The 27318-nt window shown below is 34.9% G+C and overlaps 3 protein-coding genes across 3 annotated transcripts in view; 2 read left to right on the forward strand and 1 right to left on the reverse strand.

Annotated features, from left to right (window-relative positions):
- LOC107711870 (dedicator of cytokinesis protein 8-like) overlaps positions 1-6882 on the reverse strand; it is a 41272-nt gene extending 34390 nt beyond the window's left edge. The window contains exon 1 of the mRNA XM_016516944.1: positions 6665-6882. Coding sequence (XP_016372430.1) covers positions 6665-6717 — 53 coding nt within the window. The 5' untranslated portion in view covers positions 6718-6882. The remainder of the gene's footprint in view (positions 1-6664) is intronic.
- Positions 6770-22615, forward strand: LOC107711821 (COBW domain-containing protein 2-like). The gene is made up of 15 exons (XM_016516866.1): positions 6770-6805; positions 8926-8992; positions 9388-9484; positions 11485-11576; positions 13431-13490; positions 13581-13618; positions 15902-15948; positions 16728-16814; positions 18275-18319; positions 19176-19232; positions 19902-19953; positions 21185-21253; positions 21348-21413; positions 21726-21855; positions 22008-22615. The coding sequence occupies exons 1-15, from the start codon at positions 6770-6772 to the stop codon at positions 22079-22081; spliced, it is 1017 nt and encodes a 338-aa protein (XP_016372352.1). The 3' UTR covers positions 22082-22615.
- Positions 22616-24363: 1748 nt separating this feature from the next.
- LOC107711836 (forkhead box protein D5-like) lies at positions 24364-25600 on the forward strand. The gene has a single exon (XM_016516880.1). It carries the CDS (start codon positions 24644-24646, stop codon positions 25598-25600), a length of 957 nt encoding a protein of 318 aa, XP_016372366.1. The 5' UTR covers positions 24364-24643.
- The last annotated feature ends 1718 nt before the right edge of the window (positions 25601-27318 follow it).

A 27318-nucleotide genomic window follows, 5' to 3' on the forward strand; every position in this document is an offset into this window, starting at 1 on the left:
CGCTGTTTGAGCTAAGAACATGGAACGAAAATAAAATGTAAAATATCACAATTATGAAAGTCACAATTATTAAAATGTTTCAACTGAAAAAATAAAAAAGACATATTTTTGAGATATAAAGTTGCAATTGTGTAGTAAAAAAGCAAAAAAGGTTAAAATTATGAGTCCCAATTCAAATTACGAGAAAGCTGAAATTGCGAGAAATAAATTTGTAGTTGAGATATAAAGTCGTATTTCTGAGAAAACAGTTTCAATTATGAGATATATCATCACATGTCAAGGCCAAAGTATACTTCGGTCTTTACGCGTACACGAGGGTTTGCGTACAGTGCTCGACACAAATTTTGTCACCAGAATAGCAATAGTAGTTATTTATTTTTATTGCCATGTCAGCATCTAAGACTATTTTCATGGCAAAAACCGAGTTGGGATACGTCATCAGAATAGTACAGACGTACTGTCGCGCACCATACTTTGCAGGTCGCACATACGCATTGACATAGTTTTGCACTTATCAGTTGTTCTACAAGGTGGCAACATTGTCCCGGACCATTGGTTCACAGTAGAAAACAAAACCAAAGAGAACTACAAAATAACGGACACTGCAACAACAACAGACGGCCACATTGACAAGCACTTGTGTGAGAGGGTTAAGAAATAGCAGCAACTTTAGTTTAAAAGAGTACAAAGATATTTTATCGATCTAAACTTCTAAGGAAAAACAGAGCAGACACTGGACAAAGATGAAGCTCTGTAGCGCGCATCTGTCAACCGCCTGTGTTCGTGATCCCCGATCACTGGATGATCCCCGAACACTGGATAGGATATCCTCCATCCCACTGCAGCATCAGTGATTGAATGAAAATTCACAGTGTAAAAATGACACAGCATAAGATTTACCTTGAATTCAGAGAATATGCTCTAGGTTTGCCTAGACATTTTTTCAGCACCTTCAAAACACTACACTCCAACCAAGTTACCACTTAAGCAGTTACAATTCTCATTTTCATACCTAAATCACTTTAGTCACATTCCCACAGTGTCTCAGCCAACAGTCCCCACAAAGCAGCCTGCATGTTATTCTCTTAACTTCCATTGACATTAGCAGAAGGATTCGCCTCAGAAGCAGAGAGATATTGAGTCTGGCAGCCAGCCCTCCAGCCCGTGATGCAACAGAGTGCTATTGTGCACCCGCTTATCAAAAGTCCTAAAAATGGGTCACCATTCATAACGCTGTGTTGTTTCTTCTCAAACTCATTTACACAGATTGTCTGTTGTTGGATAATAGGGTTTCTGTAATCATTTGCACATTATATTCAATATGCTACCTTTGCATCACATGAATAAATTGCATTTTAAAATAGAAAAAAGTTCTTTTAAATTGAAATAATATTTCACTATATTACTGTTTTACGGTATTTTTGATCAAATAAATGCAGCCTTGGTGAGTATGAGTCTTCATTTCAGAAATATTTTTAAAAAATAAATAAATAAAACCTTATAGACCCCACGCTTTTGAATTGAAGTGTATTTCCAAGATGGTTATGAACATAGAAATTACATAAAAAGGCGACATTACAAAATGAATCGTAACACCATCCGTTAAATAAAAAATGTTGTAGCTGCTGTTCTTGTTTTTCAGGACTTTGTTTGGTAACTTGTGCCAAAACATCAACCCGAAAGGCTAGAAACTAGAGGAGATTTTGCTGAAATATTAAATGGGTTTTTATTTGTCACTGCTTTCCGGGAATGTATACACAAAATCAGCTAGAGACTTCGTTAACTACTTTACAAGTCAAGTCTGGGGCAGGAGAGCATGCAAATCCTCTAAACCTCAGAGCAAAGACAAACAGGAGTGAATTATAGCATGCAGCCTGCAGACAGATCATAGAATACCGCAGAGAGTATTTAGCACACGCAACATGTTCACGATTTGTTCATAGTTCACGTCATTACAGACCAAATGTCAAACCTTATGCAAGAAAAAATTTACAAAATAAACACATTACAGTATCACATTTCACTATAAAAGCCAAGAAAGGAACAGCAGATCTTTTATAGAATAACCAGGCATTCAGTTGTGTTCTACGACAAAAGTCACTCGCTATGAAGAAAAACCAATTAAACATAAAAGGCTGAGACGGGTGTGAGCTACAGTTAAAAATGTTACAGTCTTTAGTATGACTGGAATGTTCATCCCAGTAAAACAGCTCATGACAATCTGGGTGATGGTATTTCTGTGTTATCATGGACTGTTCTGGGCACTGGAGATAATGACATAGGGTGCAGAGAAATTAGTCTCTATTTGACCCTCCTTCTGCTCCACTGGCTCTCCATCAACTTTGACAGGAGCTGTAATTATAGGGAACATTTCACACAAACAAACACACACGACATGTGAGGAGCTCACACTTTATGAACATCCATCCTGATTTTGCTACAGAATTGATGATATGATCACAAAGATCAGAAATCTTTTCTAATGCAATCTGACGATAACTGTTTATACCATAAGCATTTGGGTCATTTTGTTCACTACTTTAGAGATTACTCAAGCAGGTAAAGTACATCTGATGGAAGTGGAAGGGATGGAGCAAGTTCTGTCTGTGCTACTTTTTAAATTGCTGGTCTTTATATACACGTCGGACAGACGCCTTTGGTCATTTAGCCATGTCTTTTCTCGCACCATGAAAGTTTTTAAGTCATCTCATCATTATAAAATGCATGTTTTTTTTTTATTTGGACCAATATTAAAATTTATTTTTACATCCGTTCAAGAGTTTAAAGTCAGTAAGGTTTTTATTGTTTTTGAAACAAGTATCTTATGCTCACCAAGTCTACATTTATTTGATTAAAATTACAGTAAAAACAGTAATATAGTGCAATATTATTACAATTTAAAATAACAGTTTTCTATTTGAATATATCTCTTAAAATGTCATTTATTTCTGTGATGGCAAAGCTACATTTTCAGCATCCATTACTTCAGTCTTCAGTGTCACATGATCCTTCAGAAATCATTCCGATATGCTTATTTGCTGCTCAACATTTACTATTATTATTAATGTTGAAAACAGTAGTGTTGCTTAATATTTTTGGTGGAAACTGTGATAAATGTTTTTCAGGATTCTTTGATGAATAGAAAGCATTTCTTTGAAATAGAAATCTTTTATAACCTTATAAATGTCTTTACTGTCACTTTTGATCATTTTAATGCATTCTTGTTGAAGAAAAGTGTTAATTTCTTTCAAAAAGTGATTCATACTGACCCAAAACATGTGTACAATAGTGTACTTTATTGACCTAATCTGAATTAAACTTTTAATTCAATGTATTGTATATAAAATATATATGACCCTGGACCACAAAACCAGTCTTAAGTCGCTGGGGTATATTTGTAGCAATAGCCAAAAAAACTTTGTATGGGTCAAAATTATCGATTTTTCTTTTATGCCAAAAATCATTAGGATAGTAAGTAACGATCATGTTCCATGAAGATATTTTGTAAATATCTTACCGTAAATATATCAAAACAAAATTTTTGATTAGTAATATGCATTGCTAAGAACTTCATTTGGACAACTTTAAAGGCGATTTTCTCAGTATTTTGATTTTTTTGCACCCTCAGATTCCAGATTTTCAAATAGTTGTATATCAGCCAAATATTGTCCTATCCTAACAATCCTAGCTTATTTATTCAGCTTTCAGAAGATGTATAAATCTCAATTTCAAAAAAAGTTTTGTGGTCCAGGGTCACATATTTAGAAATAATCCAGACATACAGTAGTGTCAATAACCAAAAGTGACATCTTCTGAATACTAAATAAACATAAATTGTAAAACGCTGCAAAACATAAGTACTAAGTACGGCCATGACAGCAGCAGCCTCATTCCAACGAGAGTGGACTATGATTGTTTGTCTTAGCCGTCACAGCCAAGTATGATTGTGGGTCAGGGTGCTTCACAACGCTATTGTGCAAGAACACCACTCTAGTGTGGAACTTCCCTTGAAGGTCAACATCAGCTAAAGATAACTGAAATTAATTATTCTTGTGATACTGTCAGGCGTTTCCTTCAACTACAGCCTTTCTGCTGACTGAGGGCTTTCGTTTATAGTCTGCCACATCTCATTACATTCTGTTGTCACCACATTGTCTGTTCTAAAACATTAAGTGTCACTTCTCATACAGAAATATTCCTCCATGTGCCTGGAAAATCAAATGATTATGAAAGAGAAGATGGAATAAAAAAATAAAAAACACCCTTCTTCAGTACAAAACACAGCTGTGCTCAGAGGACTTTTCATGTGTGACTGCATCATTCATGCAAATAAATGTGTGGTCACTGAAAATGAGAAGCGACATGGAGGGTGGAGCATGAGCCAGAAGAAATCTGCAGCGTATGTGCTGACGTTTTCCCCCTATCCAAAGCTGTCTGCACGAGACAGCATGAGTTCAGTTTGTGCAATACAGCAGCTGCAGCTACAGCAAGTATCGGCCCCCAGTGAGATGCACTGGTCAGGCTGCACTTGCATAAAAATCTGGGAATCATTCTGTTTGCTGACGAGCTCTGGGCTTCTTACTGCTTGACTTTGTTTTATAATCTCTCTTTACCATAACAGAGTCCTTCTGAATTTCATATTGTGTCCTTACAAAGAAGAAGCGAATCAGTGATTGTTAATTGCTTAATCCTAGTTACCAAATACTGCTGTGACAACGATATAAACCTAGAGCATGCTATAAAACAGAGATGGACCGACACAATTGCATGGCAATTCGTAACTATTTTATGCTATGGCGAATAGGTGACTTTATTCATACTTGTGATCTCATTCATAGGTTTTCGTACAATCTGCTTGTGCCCCTGTGATGGTTATGTTTAGGGATGGGGTTAAGGGTGGACTACTACTTTTTTTTCTCAAAAGCATACGTTTTTTTATGATATGAATCATACCAAATCATCACCTCGTAAAATAGTTAAATTTTCCTGTGAGATTGGGCGTTTATTATTTGTATTATTATTTTACACCCAATAGATAAAAAATTTATAATATTACATTTCTATGATATTTTGTCAAACTTAAACAAAGAAAAAACACTAAAAACGATTTGAATCAATCAAGTGCAGTGAATTTATGCATTACAGTATTATAATGTACGACAGTATGAAAAATGATTATTCATTTTGATAGTTGCTAAAGATAACATTTAACATTATTATTTGATTATTAGCATTTTTAAAGATCAATTTTAAGTGAGTGTTAGATGATGGCAAAGGTAATCTAAATGCAAAAAAAAGGGAAAATGCACAATTAAATATAGCCTACCGATAAATTACAAAAAAATCTTTAATATCAGCTGATAATATGAAACGTTTCACCTCCGCATCAAACTTTTCAGAAAACTACATTACATATCTGTTCATCTTTTTAGAATCAGAACTGAAGCAACGAAAGTACAAGCAAAGATATCAAATACTGATGCTGTTCAAGCACCATAACAATATACTGAGCGTGTAAAATAATGTTTTTCAGATTTGGCAGAGGGGTGATGTACAGCTACTGAAGGTTGATTATTTGTCATTTAAAACATGAGTACACAGACAGTAGGTTGGGATTCAGCGCAACATTGCAACGTGTCATCTTGGTGTGTATCAAACCTGCAGCATCTTCATTACAAGCCTAAAGCAACCACCATGGGCCTGTGCTTACAACTGAGAAAACACAAAATCTCAGAGTTCCTCAGATAAACAAGTGGTTAAACACATGTGACTGTAAGCAAAATTAAACAGCTTATTAATTCACAAACACACTTTCTGAATTAAGAATCGCATGATTCCCACAATCTGCTGGAAAAAAAAATGGGAGTGTAGCATATGACAGTTAAGTTATGAATGAACCTTTGTGTGCCTGTGTGACATAAACTCACATCATTACCCTGTATATGAGCACTGTTCCCTTTGTTTTATTACCGGACTCCCTTCTTCCACTACGTCCATATATTCATTTCCTCCCCACCTGTTGTGCAATAAAACAGGAACAATACAAACTTCCACCTTAACTTTACACATAGCAGGGGCCAGTCCTGATCCGTCATAACCCGAGGAGAAAAAGGGGCTTGTGGAGGAAATGATCAAATAGACAGGAGATCCATATTTAGAATTACACGGAAATTAATGAAAATTGCTCTGAAATGCTTTGCCATATTTTTTCAATCATTCTTCCTTTCTTTTTGCCCTGAAGGGATACGTGTGGAAAGCTTCTGGACCTCAATAACTTTCACAGCACAGATGTATCTGAATGTAGACCATCTGCATGCTGTGTGACAGGTTACTATTAAAACTGCAGTTAAAAACTTATTTGAAAATGAGATTCCCAAACTGGGAGAAAAAAAATAATATGCTGATAAATACAATCTCAGTGCTGTAGCTCATGAACTTATCTGTATCACACAGCCATAACTGATAAGAAGACTATCAAGTCTCATGGTGCCAGACTTGTAGCGTATCCCAAACGTGTAGCTGCCTGTTCCGGAATTCACCCAAACTCCATGTAGAGATTTAACACTGACTGCGGACAGACAGACGGCTCCAAAAGTCAGCTCAGCTTCCCTGGGATCTGTCAGTGCACGAGCTATAAGGTCCATCCAAAGGAAATGAGCATTACCTGTTGATTTTGAGAGCGAATGCTCTCCGCTCTGACGCTGGCAGAGACGCCATGCGAGTCTGATCTCAGTCCACGCAGAGCCGCGGAGAGCAGCACGGAGCGCGGATGATCGCTGATGGCATCGCGAGCCTCATCTTCGCGGTATCGGCGGCTTTGCTGGGCGGAAACTTCCGCATTTTAACTTCAACCCAAACAGAGTGGATTTAAACGAGACAGAGAGCGAGAGAGAGAGATAGAGAGAGAGAGAGAGAGAGAGAGAGAGATAGAGGGAGAGAGAGAGAGAGAGAGAGAGACTAAACGATGTTATGAAGATTAAGGGTGGGTTTACTTAAACAAATGGGTTTAAATGGGTGACGACAGATAGATATAAACAAAAATACCGGTTTAGGTTAAGATGCGAAAAAAACAAGCCTGGATATCTTTTATCGACATATGTTTGATAAAATATGATTGCTAACATTATGTTTATGTTGTTATTGTGGTATGTGGTAAATAAGCTGCTTTTCACACTTGGTCAATTTGCTGAATGAAATGAAATCTAGTCAAGAGAGCTGTGAAATAGGACAGCTGCGACCCCTGTCGGTCATGAATTGCGCTCCAACAATACTATTTTAGTATATTTTATATAACGTTACAGCATTTATTAATGATTTCTTAATATTTTGAGTTAGTTTTTATTTTATACGATATATTTTAAATTGTTTTAGTTTACGTTTTAGTGATTTTGTTATGTGCTTTTGTTATTTTTTTTTATCTGTTAAGTAAAAAAAGTATTATTATTATTTAATTTTTTTTAGAAATTATATTTTCTATATATTACAGAAAATACTGCTGGTTCTTTGTGTACATAAAGTGTTTGGTACGTGAATTGTTTGCTAACTGTGTTCTAGTCTATATAAATCATGGGCATATATTTTTTAATAATTGTCACCATATTTGGCTTTATGCTTTCTTTTATTTATTTATTTTTGTACATTAAGTTATTAAATACAGCTTGAAATGTTAAACAGCAGGTTTAAACACGATTCACATCATTTTTAACTAGGAACTGTAACTTCAAGTCTAAGCGCAGCTCGGACCGTGATTACATACACACCAGCACATCGCTCAGTGAAATATTCATTGCTCTTCATCATCTAGTAGCCTACTTCATCTAAGAGTTTGTACTTCGTAAAGTGTAAGTTGTGTTTTATTTGTGTTTATTAGCTTCAGTTCTAATGCATGGCGCTTGTAGATCGTGTTGACAGCCATTGACAGCACATGTGTGTCTCTTATATTATGGTTTTTTTAAAAATGCTCACACACAGTTTTTGAAACAATGGCTCCATTTCTCAAAACTCTACACACAAAACACACACACAACATGCAAAACGTCACACATTTCTTGCAAAAGCAAACACTTCTTTCAAAACTATTTTAACTATTCTAAAAATTGTATTTTTGCGTAGGAACTCTACACACAAAAACATAAAATAATTAGCCACATACACGCCAAACTACACACAGATGTGAAAATGTAAAACACTAAAGTTACTCTCGTGTGTCTTTTGGGTGATCAGAGTGGAGTGCACAGGAGTTTGTCATAGCACTCGCACATACATACATGCATGCATACACATATACACTGTATATAGTTATTTACTCAGTGCAACTTATAACATCCAAGTGAAAGAACATGTCAGAAAAAAATAAAAATAAATAAAAAACCAGAGTCGCTGATTTGGAAAAAGAATCACCCCCTTGTGTCAGTATTTTGTTGAACCAGCTTTTGCTTTAACACACATAGTATATAATTATATATATATATATATACACACTGTAAATGGGTGACACAGAAATGTACAGAATTGCACAAAAAATAATTTATTTCTCAAAACACTGAGTTTTGATTTCTAAGTGAACAAATTATGTACAGTAGGTATAGAAAAGGATCACCTCCTTTAAAATAATCACATTTTGTTGCTTTGCAGCCTGAAATGAAGACAGACACAGTTGACAGTATTTTGCCCCACCCATTTTTCCTTCTATCCTGACAAGGGCTCCAGTCCCTGCTTCAGAGAAACACCCCCATAACAGGATATTACCGCCTCCATGCTTTACTGTAGGAATGCTGTTATTTAGATGGTGAGCTGTACTGGATTTCCGCCAGACATATTGTTTGGTGTTGAGGCCAAATAATATTGTCATGTTGGAATGTAAACCTTCTTCCTATTGACAGCTTTCTGGCAGAGGGCAGCAGATTTTCCTTAAGAATTTGACAGTATAACTACATATTAACAGAGCAACATAATAAACGAATAGCTGTCATTCTTAATGAATTTGGTGAAGGTAAGTTAGAAAATGAGCAAACAAATAAGCAATCAAAAGTCCCCTAGTCTAGTTCTTATGCCTTGATGCTTTTATGTGTCCTGAGTCCTGACAGTCCCTTAGGATATCTTGCTGTTTTGACCAGGAGAGGGCAGCAAAGCATTCCCTATTTCCTTAATCAGTGTAGTAGGACCTTATTGCTTGTGGAAGACCCACATTTTCATTGTGATTTGGTCTTTTTAACATTGTTATCTTTTTTGATGTTTCATAATTATACCATTAACATTTTGCCATCTGGACCATATTCATGAACATTTTGATCAAAAGTGCAGAGATTATAAATGACCTAACTGGAGACTGTAATATTGGGCTGCTACTGAGAGGTTGAGCCTGTGCTGTGCTGTGCTGTCCCGCAGGCAGTGCTCTGGAGAAGTCTTTGGCTGTCAGTCAGGCAGGAGAGCTGTATGAGGAGTGGCTGGAGCTGAGGAACGGCTGCCTGTGCTGCTCTGTGAAGTAAGGTTGTTCAGACTACTACTAAATACTAGGACAAAATAGGGCTGGGCGGTATGACGGTATACTGTATATCGTTACCGCGAAATAAAGTGTCTATTGTTAGAGATTTTGCTATATCGTGTATTCTGCAATATGCAGATGTATCTGCGTAACATAGTACTGCTTAAAGCCTTAAACGTTATACACCTTTTGAGTGCTAAGGAAACATGCGTGAATGAGAAAATAAAGAGTGGGACGCACTTGGTAGAGTTATTAAGTGCAATAAGCAGTGAAAACGAGCTCAATGCGGTGCTCACGCTGACTGACACACAGCCGAAACGCACACACTGAAAGTCCCTCTCTCGACAGCATGCGATGCGAAAACAGATCTCTTTTGTGTGTTATTGTGCTTGAATGGTCAAATACGCACACAGTTATTTCATAATAATCGCCGTGTGGAGTATTCAAGTAAACACAGTCGGTTATATGTTAAATAAATATAAACAGTTGGGTGAAAACCGGATGTGTTTCAGTATATTGGATCAGTGCAGTCGGTCTTAAAGGGACAGCAGCTTTATTTACCTGCTGCTGTCTGTCATTATTAAAGGGGTCATATGATGCGATTTCAATTTTTCCTTTCTCTTTGGAGTGTTACAAGCTCTTGGTGCATAAAGAAGATCTGTAAAGTTGCAAAGACTAAAGTCTCAAAACCAAAGAGATATTCTTTATAAAAGTTAAGAGTCAACCACGCCTACCTAAAACGGCTCGTTCTAACGGGCATAGAGGAGAAACGATAATGTACAGTATGTGGAAAATAATGTGTTTTTTTAACTTTAAACCGCATAAACACATTTCATTACACCAAATACACAAAATAATGTTCTTTTTAGCAGCATCATATGACCCCTTTAATGTTAATCATGTTTGATTTATATAGTGAAGACTATGCAGTGATTTATTTATACACTTTATACAATTTCAGTAATATTTCTTACTACATGTTAAATAAACCTAGCCTACTGTAGCTGAATAAATACAAATTATTTCATATTTATTTGTTCTGTTGTGCTTGTAATTTGCTTCTTTTTTTTCATTTTAATAACAAAAATAAAATAAAAAATCGCTATATCGAGGTACATATCGTTATTGTGAAATAAAATTTCTCATACTGTGAAATAAGATTTTGGTCATAATGCCCACCCCAGGACAAAATTATAAAGTATATGAATGTGTGTCTGTTGTAGTGTGAAGTATTATGAAGAATAAATATAGTTCCATCTGGACCACAGAACTATTTTTGCACTTTTTAAGAAACCCACTATTTCTGCTTGCCATTACATTCCAATGACTAAATAGCTGTTGTCCTTGTTTTATTAATTTAATTGTTTCTAATTAGTAATTATTTATATGGGATTATTAAAAACATTATAACTACTGCTGCGTGATAAATAACACGTACACAACCATTCAAAAAATTGGAAAGAAATTCATGTTTTTATTCAACAAGGAAACATTAAATTGATTTTTAAAAAAGAATAATCAATTTGACAATAAAGACTTTTAATGTTACAAAAGATTTATATCTCAAATAAATGCTGTTCTTTTTAACTTTTTTCATCAAAGAATCCTGAAAAAAACATGATCATAGTTTCAACAAAAATATTAAGCAGCACAACTATTTTCAACCTTTATAATAATAATAGGAAATGTTTCTTAAGCATTACATCAGCATATTAGAATGATTTCTGAAGGATCGTGTGACACTGAAGACTGGAGTAATGATGCTGAAAATTCAGCTTTGCCATCACAGGAATAAATTACATTTTTAAAGTATATTCAAAAAGAAAACCGTTATTTTAAATTGTAACAGCATTTCACAATATTACTGTTTTACTATATTTTTTGATCAAATAAATGCAGCCTTGGTGAGCATACGAGACTTCTTACCAATCCCAAACTAGTGCATACTTGCATATATTGAATTATGTCAGATAATACATTATCACCCATGTCTTTTACAGAGACAATGGTTTAAAAGCTATTGAAAATCTAATGGAGAAGAAAGGAAAGTTTGACTACATCCTTCTAGAGACTACTGGATTGGCAGATCCAGGTACTGTATTTCATGTGCACCAACATCTACATCTTCGTAACCTACCAAATCAGTTTATTATGGTAACTAATGCATCCATTGGCCATCTTGCTCAAAAGTTGTAATCCGTTATCTTTTGTATAGGAGAGGTCTAAAAATATGTACATCCATGTTTACACAGATTCTTAGATTAGGCTGTGTTTTATGGCTTAGATTTAATTTTATAGAATTGTAAGGCTTTCCTTACTAGTAGCAATCCACCTTGTCTTAGTCCGCATTAGCGTTTAGCTATTAAAGGATTAGTTCACCGAAAAAATGAAGATTTGCTGAACATTTACTCAACCTCGGGCCATCCAAGATATCAAAGAGTTTGATTCTTCATTGTAATAAACTTGGAGATATGTAGCATTACATCACTTGCTCTCCAGTGTATTCTCTGCAGTGAATGGGTGCCGTCTGAATGAGAATCCAAACAGCTAATAAAAACATCACATTAATTCACAAGTAATCCACACGACTCCAGTCCATCAGTTAACATCTTTGTTTGTTAAGAGTTAAGAGTCCTCTATCCATAATATTGCTTTGTCCAATGAAAAGTTTCATCTCGTCTGAATCAGTAAAGAAATATGCACAGATCAAGCAACATTTATGAGTGAAAACATTCCAAACCAGTTTTAAATATGTTGGTGGATTTTGATGTTTTGATATTTTGGCCCGAAGCAATGGTTTACAGCTAATAGTTTTGATTCACAAGACATTAATTGATGGACTGGAGTCATGTGGAATAAGTCATGTAATTCTAAATTTCTCCAAGTCTGTTCCAAAGAAACAACTCATCTATCTTGGGTGGTCTGAGGATGAGTAAATCTTCAGCAAATTTTCACTTTTGGGCAACTTGTTATTGGTTATTTCACATTAAAAGTTTTTTATTTTTTTAAATTTTTTTTTACATTGCAAGACAATTTAGACATCTTTGTGAAGAAGGAGTTTTCTCCTACATAGCAAAAAGCACTGTAAAGCAATTGAAAGTGAAACAGAGATCAATGGAAAGGCAGGGGAATCAGCAGCATCACTGCAGCCAGTCTGTGTACATGAGTGACAGGTGTCAAGGGCCAGTGCCGTGGAGGGCCCTCAGAGCTCAGACACAAGCCCCTCTTCACTGTCATTGGCTGAGACAGGCCTGTCACTCCTAGGAGCCTCAGGGGGATAAGCCCCTCCCCTTCTTCAGAAGATGCTTGTGGGCTGAATGGGTTATGTATCTGATGTCTTTCAAGAACATTGCCTTCATTACACTTCTGTCAAATATTTATCATGCTTTCTTATTCTACCCTGACAGTTTGACAAAACTCCATTATGTGAACAAGATGGCCTCAAATTGTAACATGAAACTGTGAAATAAATTTTACAAGTAAAGTTGGAAAGCATGGAAACAAACCTAATGTATCTTGTAGCTTGAAAAATTTTAAGCCACCCGTAAAATTTAGTTATGCATTTTAAAGCACATACCTACACCCATAACCCATTTAAGTTTTTTTACTAAAGAGTTTTAAGGCAAAAAAAAGAGTTTTAAGGCAAAAAGTGTCCAGTAACTTGATAAACACTGCAAAACCTAATAAAATGCTACACTGAAGCATAGAATATAATTAAATTATTTTATTGCTAAACCTTCCAGTGGTGAGTGCCATGAAATTATACTTTACATCATTTTTTTATATTAAAAAATATATATTTTTATTACAATGGTAATTTAATTAAGTGTTTTCCCATTTGTATATTTTACAGTAAATAGAGAAATAATTATAATTATTTAGATTTTATGTGTGTGTCTGTGTGTGTAATTTTGTACAATTAATTTATATATGGTTTCCAAACCAGGAGCTGTTGCTTCCATGTTTTGGGTTGATGCAGAATTAGGGAGTGATGTGTATCTGGACGGTAAGAACCTAAACTAATAAATGCTGCCTCAGATGAAGTCATTGATGGTTTACCTGTCGGTATAATTCAGTGTTCTCATCTCCTACATAGGTATTGTCACAGTTATAGATGCTAAATATGGGATGCAGGTAAGTTGCTGCTCCATTCTGTCAAACCACAGACAAAATTACTTATGGAAACTGATAATTTAGTAGATTATTTAAGAGTTTATTTGATTTTTTTTCTTCTTCAGTACAGGGATTTAATTGAACAAAAAATATATTTTTTAAAGAATAGTTAAATAATTTATAAATGAATAAATATAAAATGTTTTCATAAATAATATTTTAATAAACATAAAAGTGAGCCATATAAAAAATCTGGGGGAAAAAATTAATTATAAAAATTAATAGAAAAATAATTAAATATGAAATGTGAAATGAATAGGAATAATAAATATCTTAAGTTAAATAATATTCATAATAAAATAAACACATCAAAGATATTTCAATGATCCTGATAAAATAATAAATTATAAAAAAATGTTTTTTTTTGAAAATTTTACTATTATAATGTTTTACATTTAAAACTTATTTTGTATTTTAAATTGTAGAGTTATTAAATCTTTTGACCTTGTATTAATTAAAGAAGCAGACTGTTATATTTAATGCTTTACATGGAAAAACGATAAACAAACACAAAGTTGGGTCCATGTTAATTGAAGGCATTACATTTACTTGGTCTTTACAGAAAATTCTTATATTTTATATTAGTCTTCAAGTATCGTGTCCCACTGAAATATCTCCCCCCTTGCCGTTCCTCTTCACACTTCAGGCTGGGAGCAGGACAGTGGTACTGACACCTGGATAATAGGCTGCAATTTAGTGGTGTCAGTCTTTTTATTGCAGAGGTGGCACCTCGGCACTGCCGCCCTCTGGGGTTCTGTGAGCGCCTGTTGAGGTGAAGACAGGGGAGGGCTTGATAGAAACTGAAGAAATAATAGATATCCAGGCAAATCACTCTAATGGGCCTGTCACCCTTTGTCCTGCTCTTTCATTGTCACCTGATATATTCATCCATACAAGAGATACTTCGGTTCAGGTGAGGGGTTTGACTTGCACAGACATGCCCATCAGGTGCCCTCGTGTGCCTTGATCTCTGCCAGTTGGTTTGAAACTTGTGCAGACAGATGATGAGGCTTGTATCGCTCCCAGAGCTCAATGTTATTACATATTGAACACAGACAATGAGACATGCCTCCTCCCAGTCAGCAGAGAGGACTGGCAACACACACAGGAAAATAAATTGGATTGTTTTCAATAAGCAAACTGTTCAGAAGTTATAATATCCTGGAAATTGGATTTCTTTTAGTGAGTTTGCATCTTGTAATCGTAAAGATGTCAGTTTGCTCATCTGCACCGATGTGAAAGATGTATTTTCAGGAAGGAAGCTGGACAGAACAAGTGCAGAAGTATACAGAGCCTAATGAGATTTGAAATGTTCTTATCGTTCTATTAGATCTTATAAATGATAAAGTCCAGACTCTAAATTCTGGATGGATGAGCCACATTCATAGCTGCCATAAAATAGCTAATATACACAATACACACACCTGTGACTGAATATCGCTTGAATTCTTTGGATTCTTTTAATGCTTTGGCTTGCTGTAGTGCTTTGCAACCAAAAACAGCTTACTCTTAGTCTAATAAATGATTTTACCTATTTTGTCTGAAGAATTATTTGTTCTTATAAATATTATATATAAAGTTATCTATTTTTTGCAAATTGACAAATTGACTTTTTTACATTGTAAAAGCAATAAACCACTCAATGCAATTATATCATGGTTAAAGAGGTCTTAGGCATGAAAGTACATCAAGCTATATTGCTTCATTTGAAGACGTAACAAACCATTTGTATTTGTACTTTTCTGTTTAAGATGATAAATATAATAGTGATTTTTGTTTTTTTATTATTGTTTTGATAACTAAAATTATGCCAATAACGATACATTTTTGTATTAAAATTCCATACTAATTTCTCTAAATAAATTTAAAATAAAATTTTGTTAATTTGTTTTATTATGGTGATAACCAATACTTTTCTGATATTCAAATTCCATACTATTTAAAATAATTAAATTTTTTACATTTATTTTAAAATAGAATGCAAAAAAAATTGTAGAAATAAATTCAAACATCACAACATTATAATGTACACTGTGAAAAAAATCAATATTAATTTCGAAATTTGCTAAAGATTACATTTAACAATGTTATTAAAATAATTGTTTGTTTGTTTTTTATTATATATTTATGCATCCCTGAAATATCATCAAAATTAAATGTAAACCTTGTATGTTTTAATAAGGTTTGTTTTAATAGTTCTTTTGTATGTTATGTAATCATTGTCATTTCCTATTTGTCTTTTAGCATCTAATAGAAGAGAAGCCAGAGGGTCTTATCAATGAAGCTGGAAGGTAAACTCTTATTTGATTCATTAATATAAAAATATGGTGTTAAAAATACAAGACAAGAAGATAGAATCTTAGTAACACAAGAATCCAAAAGTCAAATTGTCCAATCACCAACATTTTTATGAGCACCTCTTGTGGGGTCTTTTGAAATTCTATTCATGACTGTTATCTCTATTAAACATGACAACTGGCGCTAATGTTTGTGCAAAAACATATCCAATTCCAGCCCTGCTCCTTTCCCCTCTCCTGCTGCAGTCAGGGTGTTTTTGTTGGGGTTCGGAGGCATGTCGGAATGCTTACAAGTGTCAGAAGTCATAAAAAACGCTTCTGCACTCTGTTTATGTTTTCCTACCACGCAAAATGGTGGCGCCTTTTGAGTATGGCACGAACTATGCCACCCACACACGACTCGACAACAGGCAGGGGGATGGATGAAACACAGCAAAGTGTGTTTACATACTTACTCACACACACACATTTAGTTACAAAGGGAGAGTGGGACATTGAACACTGAGCAATAAAGAGAGTGACAAAAGAGAGAGAGAATGGGATGAGTTGTTCTCGTACTGTATTGTTCTATTGATGTATAGTACGACTGTAGTCACACATACTTGTGTACAGCAACTGTAAATGCACAAAGAAGCGATTTGCTTTTTATGACTAATAATCCATATGCGACCCTCTGAGGTGTCGTCTGCCTTTGTTCCATACATATGTAGGAAAGATAGGCAGCATTTATCAGGTGATTGTGAATGGTGCTGAATTCTGCTCTCTGTTTTTAGGCAGATAGCTCTTGCTGATCTGGCCATCATCAATAAGACCGATCTAGTGAATGAGAGTGAGATGGTGGAGCTCAGAGATATGGTGAGGTGAGAACCATAGACCCCTTTATATTCCTATATGTTCTTATTCGAGATGGACTGATACTAAAATTCTGGCTGATACTCAAAAGCTGATAATGATTTAACGAATAAATGGTCGATATTAAGTTTTAACGTTTTATACTGTTATATTGTCTAAATTAATTTAAAAATAAAATACTGGGAACCAAAATCAATCAGAACCAATTCAGGCAACACAACATTACAATGTACAACTATAAAAATTAGATGTTTATTTTGGCATTTGCTTAAAAACAAAAAATACATTTTAAAGTGTTGAAAGATTCACTTTTAGGCAAAGGTGTAGTACCAATATATTGTGTATATTTATACATTTATTTATTTATTTATATATACAGTATCTCACAGAAGTGAGTACACCCCTCACATTTTTGTAAATATTTTATTATATCTTTTCATGTGACAACACTGAAGAAATGACACTTTGCTATAATGTAAAGTAGTGAGTGTACAGCTTGTATAACAGTGTAAATTTGCTGTCCCCTCAAAATAACTCAACACACAGCCATTAATGTCTAAACCACTGGCCACAAAAGTGAGTACACAGATACTGTATGTATATATATATATATATATATAACCAGTACATTTCTTGTTAAAGTTCTATACAATTTTGTGTAAATAAATTAGAAATAAAAACACACTAAACTAACTACCAAACACACTAAAAACTAAAAATTAATTGTTTTAAATGCTTCAGTGAATGTAGATATCGCAGCATTATAATGTACACCATGAACAATGATATTTATTTTGAAATTAGCTAAAGGTCATATTTAACAATGTTATTAACGTAAATGAGTGTTTTTAAAAAAATAACGAATTTAATGAATGTTAATACCGGCAAAAGTGTAATACCAATATATTGTGCAACCCTATAGTTGTATGTTATTCAGTGGATTCTGGTGTCTGTCTCAAACATGTCAGAAATGTGTTGTGGTGAAGCCAGGAACATTTTTATTAATTATAAATGGTGCTTGCTTTATAGTTAATGATCTGAACCCCTAACACAAAGTAATAAACTTTGCTGTGTACTATCACTTAAGCAATTTTCTTATGATTTTTGCATGGTGAACAATAAAATCGTCAAAAATAAGTAAATAAATAAAACAATATATAAATAAACTTGTTTTACGAGGTACCCGAGTCATATCTATTCCAGAATATCGGGTAAACCAGTTTGGCCAGTTAGCAGCCAGAACCCAGAGCACCCAAGTAACATTAATTAACACATTAAAAACCATTCAGTACACCTTGGCAACCACAAAGCAATGTCCTGGCAACCAACCGTAACACCCTAGCATTGTAAGGCAGACCTTTGCACTTACATTTACATCAGAAAATGTAAAAATCTAGTTATAGTGATCATTTGATAGATGTCTTTGAGTTTGTTTTACAGTACATGTGCTCTGTCCTCTTCATTATAGATCAATAAATGGGCTCGTAAAGATTTTGGAGACTCAAAAATCCAGGTGGGAGTATATGCAGAAACCACAAAACACAAAACGCACTTTATTGTGATCCAGGGTAAAAAGTGTTTGCATATTGTACCATATTTTGAAGCAGTTTCAAACTTCACTTTTACATAAAGCTGACCCTGCATTCAACAAATGTCTGTCATTTTAAAGCAGTTATATATTAATCGAGACCTGTAATCTGATAAGTATGCTAGCATTTAAAAGTTTGGGGTCAGTACTTAGAAGAAGTCTCTTAGGCATATCAAGGCTGCATATATTTGATCAAAATTACAGTAATATTGTGAAATAATATTACAATTTAAAATAGCTGTTTTTTATATAATTTAAAATATAATGTATTCCTGTGATGGCAAAGCTGAATTTTCAGCAGTCATTACTACAGTTTTCCGGGTCACATGATCCTTCAGAAATCATTCTAATATGCTGATTGTAATTCTAATATTTCTTATTATTATCAAAGTTGAAAACAGTTGTGCTGCTTAAGATTTCTATGGAAACCGAGATTATTTTTTTCAGGATTCTTTGATGGATAAAAAGTTCAGGAGAACAGCATTTATTTGAAATATAAGTCTTTTGTAACATTATAAATGTCTTCACTGTCCTTTTTGATCAATTTAATGCATCCTTGTTGAATAAAATTATTAATGTCTCAAAAAAATAAAAATGTAACTGACCCCAAACTTTTGAAAAGTAGTCTATTTTCAATCAGTTTCATAAACTGACCAATGAAAAACTTTCTTCAGCAGTTTTTAGGGTCCTACCTTTATTTTCTGTCATCTATTAATAACATCAAAGACAGAATAAGTATTTATATATAAATACAAATTAAGTGTATTTTCCTTCCTTATAGGGTTGACCTGTCTCAAGTATTAGATTTACATTCGTTTGATACCAAAGACGGCATAAGGTAAGTGTTTTTTGAAGAATACTTGGAAGAATTACACAACATGATTCTTACTGAAGTATAGTAGCGATTCTGTTCGCCGCTATTTTTCTAGAGGATTTTGTGTATCCGATGAGGATCAAACACTCCATTTCCATTACCTCATGCTAATGTTAATGATTTACACGAAAACAAAAAAATGAAACACCCATTTTAAGAGTAATTGCAGTGAGCCCAGCTGCGGAGGATTATAGCAGTGTCTGCAGTAGAAGCGCTTCCACACAGACTGCCTTTCAGCCCACGACTGTGGCCCATTTGCCCCCTTGAGCACAGGCTGCTTGTCTGGGATGACCCCCCTCTGGTCTGCTGTGTGGTACTCACAGCCCGACGAATAATCCACAGAGCTACGTTTGCCCTCCCCAAGGGGTCAGAGCCCGCTCACGCGCTTTCTTCTTTCTTTCTGTATTAAGCTCAATCTTGCCATTACTAAACCCAAAAGCTCGTGTGCATCACACCAGCACCAGGATTAGGGGCCGTCAGTGTAGTCAAACCCTTTGAAAGGTTTTAGCTAAGACTCTGTACATCTGTCTAATACATTTGGGTATGTAAGAGGATGTTGTTTATTGAAGGCATTGGACATCAATCAGTGTGCTTGTTTCACATTTAAATGTCATGAAATCTTGTGTTCTGCAGGTTAGCTGAAAAGTTGCAGCTGGTGAAAACAAGCCAACCACATCTAGACAAGGTGAAGATGACTCTTTTATGACATTTTGAATTTGGTGTGTTGAATATTTTTCACTTCTGATGTAAAAAAAAAAAAAAGATTTCTTTCTCTTTTCATTCTCTTTCTAGAAGGTTCTTTTCAGGGTTTGTTCAAACCAGAAGGTTCAATAGATGTTAAATGTTGTCAATGTCCTTCTATCCTTGAACCAAACTCTCCATAGGAGCTCTTAGCATTAGATGGGTCACTTTCCCGCATCCACCCTGTCTGTCCGACCCTCCCCCTTCCGAGCCAAGCCTCACTGCTCTTTTCATGTAAATGAGAGCCCTGTTTTCTCTTGTTATTCCACAGGAAAAAAGGAAGTGTGTAACTTTTAACACAGACAAACAATGGTTTAAATATCTGTAAAGGGCCCATGTAACGCCCCAGAGAAGTACAGCAGAATGAGTGCTAAAGTAGTACAAGTGTTTAACACCAAGGGGAAATTCATTCAAGTGTTGTACTGACACATTTAAAGATAGAGGTATTATTAGAAATGTTTTTGTGTACAAACAGAAATGAGTAAAATCCCTTATAAATACCTGCCGCTGATTTTGTTGCATTTTATTTAAAATTCACTTTAAGGCACAATGAATAGCAATTTCTTACTAAAATTATTATGCACTACACACTACCATTCAAACTTTATACTTTATTAATAGTTTATACTTTATACTGTTATTCAGCAAGGATGCATTAAATTGATCAGAAGTGACAGTAAAGACATTTATAATGTTACAAAAGTTTTCTAATTCATATAAATGCTGGTCTTATGAACTTTCTGTTCATCAAAGAACACTGAAAACAGTGTTTTACAGCACAACATTGATGGTAATATTAAGAAATGTGTCTTGAGCAGCAAATCAACATGAGATTGATTTCTGAAGGATTATGCGACACTGAAGACTGGAGTAATGGCTACTGAAAATTCAGCTTTGCATCACAGGAGGAAATTATATATTGAAATATATTAAAACAGTTATTTTTAATTGTAATAATATTTCACAACATTGCTGTTTTTATTGTATTTTTGAACAAATAAATGCAGCCTTGGTGAGCATAAGAGACTTCCTTCAAAAACATTTTAAAAATCTAACTTTTGAAAGCTAATGTACATTTGTAATGTAACTTGAGCTGTTTGGAGACAGGTGCTCCCATCATTTTTGTTTATGAAACAAGTTTTTAACGTTTCGCTTCCGTGTTTGTTTTATTTCAGAGTATGCTGACTGTAACATTTGAAGTTCCTGGCAGTGTGTCAGAAGACCTATTAAATATATTCATTCAGGTACAAATATAGCATATGGAAGCGTGTAAATAAAATATTTACCCAGAAGAACACCTTTACAAATGTCTTGAATATGTTTTTTGTTTTTTTGTAGAATCTCCTATGGGAGAAGACATTTAAGAACAAAGCAGGATTGGCGATGATAGTTATCCGGTTAAAGGTGAGGATACATTTATGTATATATAGTGTTGCGTTGTCATTATGTCAGCCACCGAAATGCCAAATAATTCTAGAAAATCATGACTTCTGTGAAGTTATATTGCCTTTGTATATCAACCATACAGTGGGTACGGAAAGTATTCAGACCCCCTTAAATTTTTCACTCTTTGTTATATTGCAGCCATTTGCTAAAATCATTTAAGTTAATTTTTTTTCCTCATTAATGTACACACAGCACCCCATATCCTTTACAAGCATTCTAATGTTAATCAAATCTGTTCTCTGTGTAAATGATTGTTGTGTGTTGTGGCAGGGGATCTTCTCCATCCAGCAGAAACAGAAGAAGGTGATGTTGCAGGGGGTCCATGAGCTTTATGAGCTGGATGAGACTCCAGAGTCCTGGACAGATCACGAGCCGAGAATCAACCGACTCGTCTTCATAGGTAAGATCAGATATTCCAGATATTTACATACAATACCTATGTAGAACTCTTTGTCAACCTGCCTGTTGAAAGCTGGGGGGAAATTTTGTTGTTTTATTACATTTAAAAATTGTTTCATAAATAATTTACCATTTACTGTCTTCGTACTTCAGGTCGAAACCTTGATGGCGACATTCTGAAGAAAGAGTTTATTTCAGCCATGTCTAATAAAGACTGCGTGGAGTAGATGATATCTGACTGAAACTGTGCACAATCTACCAGGCCACGTATACAAACCATACAACAACAATCTCAATAAGACATTTGTGAAATCACTGGAAAAGACAGCTGTTTCTGTTTGCAACCCACAGTTTTTGCAAATCCTGCAACAGCAGGTATATAATAGGTGCTTGTCATGCTCCATGATGTTTTGAATAGAAAAAGTGTTAAAATCGGACACATATTTCTCCTAAACATGTAGAACATGTACTAAAAATCCTTTAAGCGTCTGTACGCCACATTTCAAACCAGTAAAACTGATATTAACTGAAATGTCTTAAACACAAACTGTAATTTATTTTACATTTCCATTAACATTTTCTCCAAATACATACCTGGAAATGCATATCTTGGACACATTGAAAAACCTGTAGTCTTTATTTTAAGAGTGTTGTTATTTTTACAATTCATTTAAGTGATCAATTACTAATCATTTTACATAGACCTTTTCACTGTGTAACGTGTAAAATAGAAGTAACCAGTCAAATAAATTACTCTTCTAACGTGTTAAATTTGTGTCTTTTTTCAATGTGAGAACTATCATTACAAGCACCCACTTAACACTTTCTGTGACGAGGCGAAAATGGCAATATTAACATGCATTGCGAAAATTGGTTGGCAGAGTTTACTTTGTTGAGTGTCTCTAGTGGAACATATATTATGATAACTAAGAGCAAATTAAATCTTAAGTTACAATAATGAAATTATATCATATGTGCATTCAGTGCAACACAAATTTTGAAGTGTCTTCCAAATGCATACATGTAAAAGAGTTACAAAAAATGTTCACAAATTTCATTAATGCTTCACTAATGTTTGTTGTTCTATTTGTTATATATTACAACAATTTAGTACGAAAATATTTTAATAAATTTTGTCACACTATAAATAATTTGCTTTTTTTCATGCTTTGTGTTATTAGAAGCCTTAATATTGAGTACAAACACTTTTAAGATCAGTTTAGGTCTTTGGATTTCTTTAAATTGTCATATGAATGAGTGCTGTAAATAGCTCTGTTAGTTTACACAACTTTCAAGTACTCTCAGAAATTTACATGCATCCACTTCCACACCATCCACAGCTGAGGAAGTGGATGGACCCTTTCATTTGCAATTGAGATGACTGTGAACAGTTTTAACACACATCCGCGCAAGAAGGTTTGCTTTGAGGATTGCTGCGCTCATTCATGCCCTCCAATAAAACTCTCTCCTCGCCTGTAGGCTAAAGCTGCGCCGTTTCCTATTTGATTCTGATGTTGATAGGCTCGTTTACCGGCATTCTTCTTTCAATGCGGGGAGCCGGGCCATGGCCATTTTCATGGTCACACCACCTGCGGGTATCTTGAGGTGACAAACCAAACGAAACCCAGGGGGTATCGGGGGAAAATCAGTCTTTTAAACCGGTAGTTAGGCGTGGTGTGAAAATTCACCATCACGTACGTCCCGGCTCCCACTGCGCTAACCTGCTTCTGAATTGGGGAGGAATCTTAAAAGGTCATAGAATATAACGATTGTATTTTTATTGGACGTGAATTACGCAAATTTTTGTCCGGATCTAAAACACATTAAAAATGCAATTCATTCATTCATTCACGCATTCGTTCATAAATAAATAAATCCACTTTTTTTATTATGTGCAACTTAAAGATGTCAAGGTTCAAATGTGTGGAGATTAAAAGACTTTAATTATTTTGGCATTATATTATGTATTAAAATACGGATTACATCTTTTATTTTAAACATTAGCTATTAAAGTAAAAAAAAAAAAAAAAAAGTCAGTGTGTATAACCACATGCAAAAAACATTTTGTTGTCATGTGACCCAAAATTGAATAATGTACTTCAGGTCAAATAACCTCAAGAAAGCGTCACCAAATATAGGCTTATTTTAAAATAGACTACTGCATTAATATTAAAATATAGAGAGTTTCTCTCTTTTTTTACACGCAATCCTTGCGTAGGCCTACGTAACACTTTAGAAAATAGTAAAAGATTTTATTTTTCGAAATATGCATGAAACTTGGCACATGCGTTTAAAAATAGATTCATAATTTGGAAGTACATTTGATAATATCAATTTATTATTTCAATATTGAAGCTAAAATTACTTAATAATAGCTAAAGATATTACATTATGTTCCTTATTTAACAAGCAAAATAGCGACATAAAAAGTTGCCAGAACGTTTTCTTAGCTAGGCTATAATAAAACAGGAAAATTCCACATTTAACCTGGTTCAAAAAAGTAATAAATATTAAATATGACTGAAAACAGTACACTTATTTCGCCATCTCCTGAGTTTGAGATGCTCTAATGGGCTGTTTGGTTTTGTTTAAGCAAGTCAAAGACCCCCACACCTGCCCGACTGTCCTGAATCCCTGCGGTGACACTCCACCCCTATTGGTCTGACCATCGGCGGACCAAAGACGGAATGCGTGTGGCCTCTCATAAATAGTCCTCGTTTCCATGAGTCCTGCAAACCGGCCACAAGCTTCACCAACCACAAGTCGCGTCCAGCACATGGTCTCCAACCATGACCCTTTCCCAGGATTACGAAAAAGGGCAGCGTACCCCCGTCTCTTCTGAAGACGATGAAATAGACACCGTCAGAGGAGACCATAGCGACCGAGAGTATTTCTGCAAGGACCCCACGGAGGTGGACCACTCAGGGTCCGAGTCTTCAGGAGAGAGCGATAGCAGCTTCTCCACCCCGTCCGCTCCAAAGCAAAACTCCGCCGTCAAACCTCCCTATTCCTACATCGCCCTCATAACTATGGCGATCCTCCAGAGCCCAATGAAGAAGCTGACCCTCAGCGGCATCTGCGACTTCATCAGCAACAAGTTCCCGTACTACAAGGAGAAATTCCCCGCGTGGCAGAACTCCATCAGACACAACTTGTCACTCAACGACTGCTTCATCAAGATCCCACGAGAGCCTGGAAACCCGGGGAAAGGGAACTACTGGTCCCTGGACCCTGCATCTGAGGACATGTTTGACAACGGCAGCTTTCTGCGCAGAAGAAAAAGATTCAAGAGGAACCAACCCGAGTTCACCAAAGACAACCTGCTGCTTTTCCACCCAACGTTAAGTTATCGAGCATATGGGCGTCCTTACTGCGTTTCTGGGCCGGTTCCAGCCCAGGGTAATCCTATTGGATATTTGCCAGTGCCGGATGGCATCATGGTGTCACCTCCATATTTCCAATATCAGACTCTCAACATTAAGGTCCACGAAGCTCCAGAAATCCAGCACAGGCCCGAGCACAAGACCCAGAAGTGTTCGTTCAGCATTGACAGCATAATGGCCAAATCAACAGCGTCTCCTCACAAAAACTCTGCTCATCATCTCACACCTGACTACAGTTATGTATTTCCCAGGCCGACATCATGTGTGACTCCAAGTTTGTTACCAGTGCCAACAAGGACTCCTGTGCTGAAGACTGTTCCTTTCACAGAAACTCTGCGGATGGTGTACCCTCCTCATTGTTGAACTGTGTCTGGAAAACTCACGAACTCTTGTCGTTTTAAATAGACTTGTAACATAAGATATTTCTGTCATTGCTCTTATATGATAGTTAATGTAAATAAATAAATAGTAATATATTTGCTAGTCTAAAATCCTGGAAAGTGGATGTATTAAAATGTCTGTTTAAATAAACCATCATCGTCAAATCTCAAGTAGGTATGTGTTGTATTACTCATTATTGGTACTCATTATCCATTTTTAGGCGAGTATCGTGTATTTTTTTCCCCATAAAGACCTTATAGTAACTAACTGAAATTGTGCATTTTGCTCATTAATTTATCCAAAAAACTGATTATTTTAAAATCGCTTTAAATGTTGGCTAGCCTATATGTTGGAATGTTGAGTAATGTATATTTCATTAAAAAAAAACGATAAAAAAGAGGGGAAATAACTTTACATTGACTTTAAATAGTTTTTAAAGTTAAAGCTCTACCAATTGTTAAAAGATTGCATATGAATGCGCGTTCAGTAGCCTATACTCGCATTTTAAAACCAGTAACAGCGAGTTGCGTACATTATAGTTTACAGAATCCCTTTCACTGCTTGCAAGACATTTTCTATAATTTCGTGTCCACTAGATGGAGACTGAAGCTCGTGAAATGATTCGCACTCGATGCATTGAGACGCATGTGCTTGCTCGGTTAATTTGACTGATTTGCTTGACTTCAAATATCACTTTATAACAGAGGCGGACAGTAGGGAAGTATTTTTACTTTGTTTTAAAAGTACTTTTCAAGTGTCTGTCCTTTATCAGATTGTTTTTCTTTACAAAACTTTACTTCACAACATTCCAAAGCATAATATTGTACTTTTTACTGCACTACGCTTCATATTAAATATAATGTAATACTTAATTACATTAGAAATCTAGTACTTTCTTACTTTTACTCAAGATAAAATAATTCAAAGATATACTTGAGTACAAGAAAGTACTACATTTTTAAAGTTCTTAAGTATTAAAGGTAAAACAAACAACAACTTTTATTTATGAAATGTAGTGCAGTAAAAAGTATGGCATTATGCTTTGGAATGTAGTGAAGTAAAGTTTTCCAAAGAAAAACACTGATAAACTACATATACTTTTTAAATTTACTTGAGTAAAGTAAAAATACTTCACTACTGTCCGCCTCTGCTTTATAATGTTATATAATAAGACAAATAATGCATTTACAGCGAAAACAAATAGGCTTATGGTTTATCTGTTACACTTTTCACTCCATATATTTATTAGAATAGGTTTTTGAAAGTCCATTTCTGTATGGAGACATGCCTCAAAACAATTACTGAAAGTAACATACAAATATATCAACCCATTGTTTTGGCCATTATAAAATATGTAGACAATACTTAAAATTACAACATAAGAAACGCATTTGGCAACTTGCCTCGACCTGGCATTTATGAAAAACGTCCTTGTCCTCAGAACACAGTTCAACCTTTCAAAATCTACCTAATTACATAGCTGACTGTTGTTTGAATGGATATCAGTTGTATTGTGTTCACTTGTTTAGCCTACTCAAGAGCTATTACAAAATATGATACTAAATTTAGTTTGGAGAACAGAATTCACAAAATTATTGTAATTGAAAAGGTTTTTGAATTAGATGATTGAAACCAACACAAATCCACTGCTAACACATTTGTTTAATTTGACTTTTGTATAATTGACATACAATTTAATT

Source organism: Sinocyclocheilus rhinocerous, unplaced genomic scaffold (genome assembly GCF_001515625.1).
Source record: "Sinocyclocheilus rhinocerous isolate Xijiao unplaced genomic scaffold, SAMN03320098_v1.1 scaffold988, whole genome shotgun sequence".
NCBI lineage: Eukaryota > Metazoa > Chordata > Actinopteri > Cypriniformes > Cyprinidae > Sinocyclocheilus > Sinocyclocheilus rhinocerous.

Coding starts and splice junctions, on each gene's coding strand:
- LOC107711836 (XM_016516880.1), top strand. CDS start 24,644: ATGACCCTTTCCCAGGATTACGAAAAAGGGCAGCGTACCCCCGTCTCT.
- LOC107711821 (XM_016516866.1), top strand. CDS start 6,770: ATGATCGCTGATGGCATCGCGAGCCTCATCTTCGCG. Junction 15,949..16,727: donor CTTATCAATGAAGCTGGAAG/GTAAACTCTTAT, acceptor CTCTGTTTTTAG/GCAGATAGCTCTTGCTGATC. Junction 21,856..22,007: donor CAACCGACTCGTCTTCATAG/GTAAGATCAGAT, acceptor TTCGTACTTCAG/GTCGAAACCTTGATGGCGAC.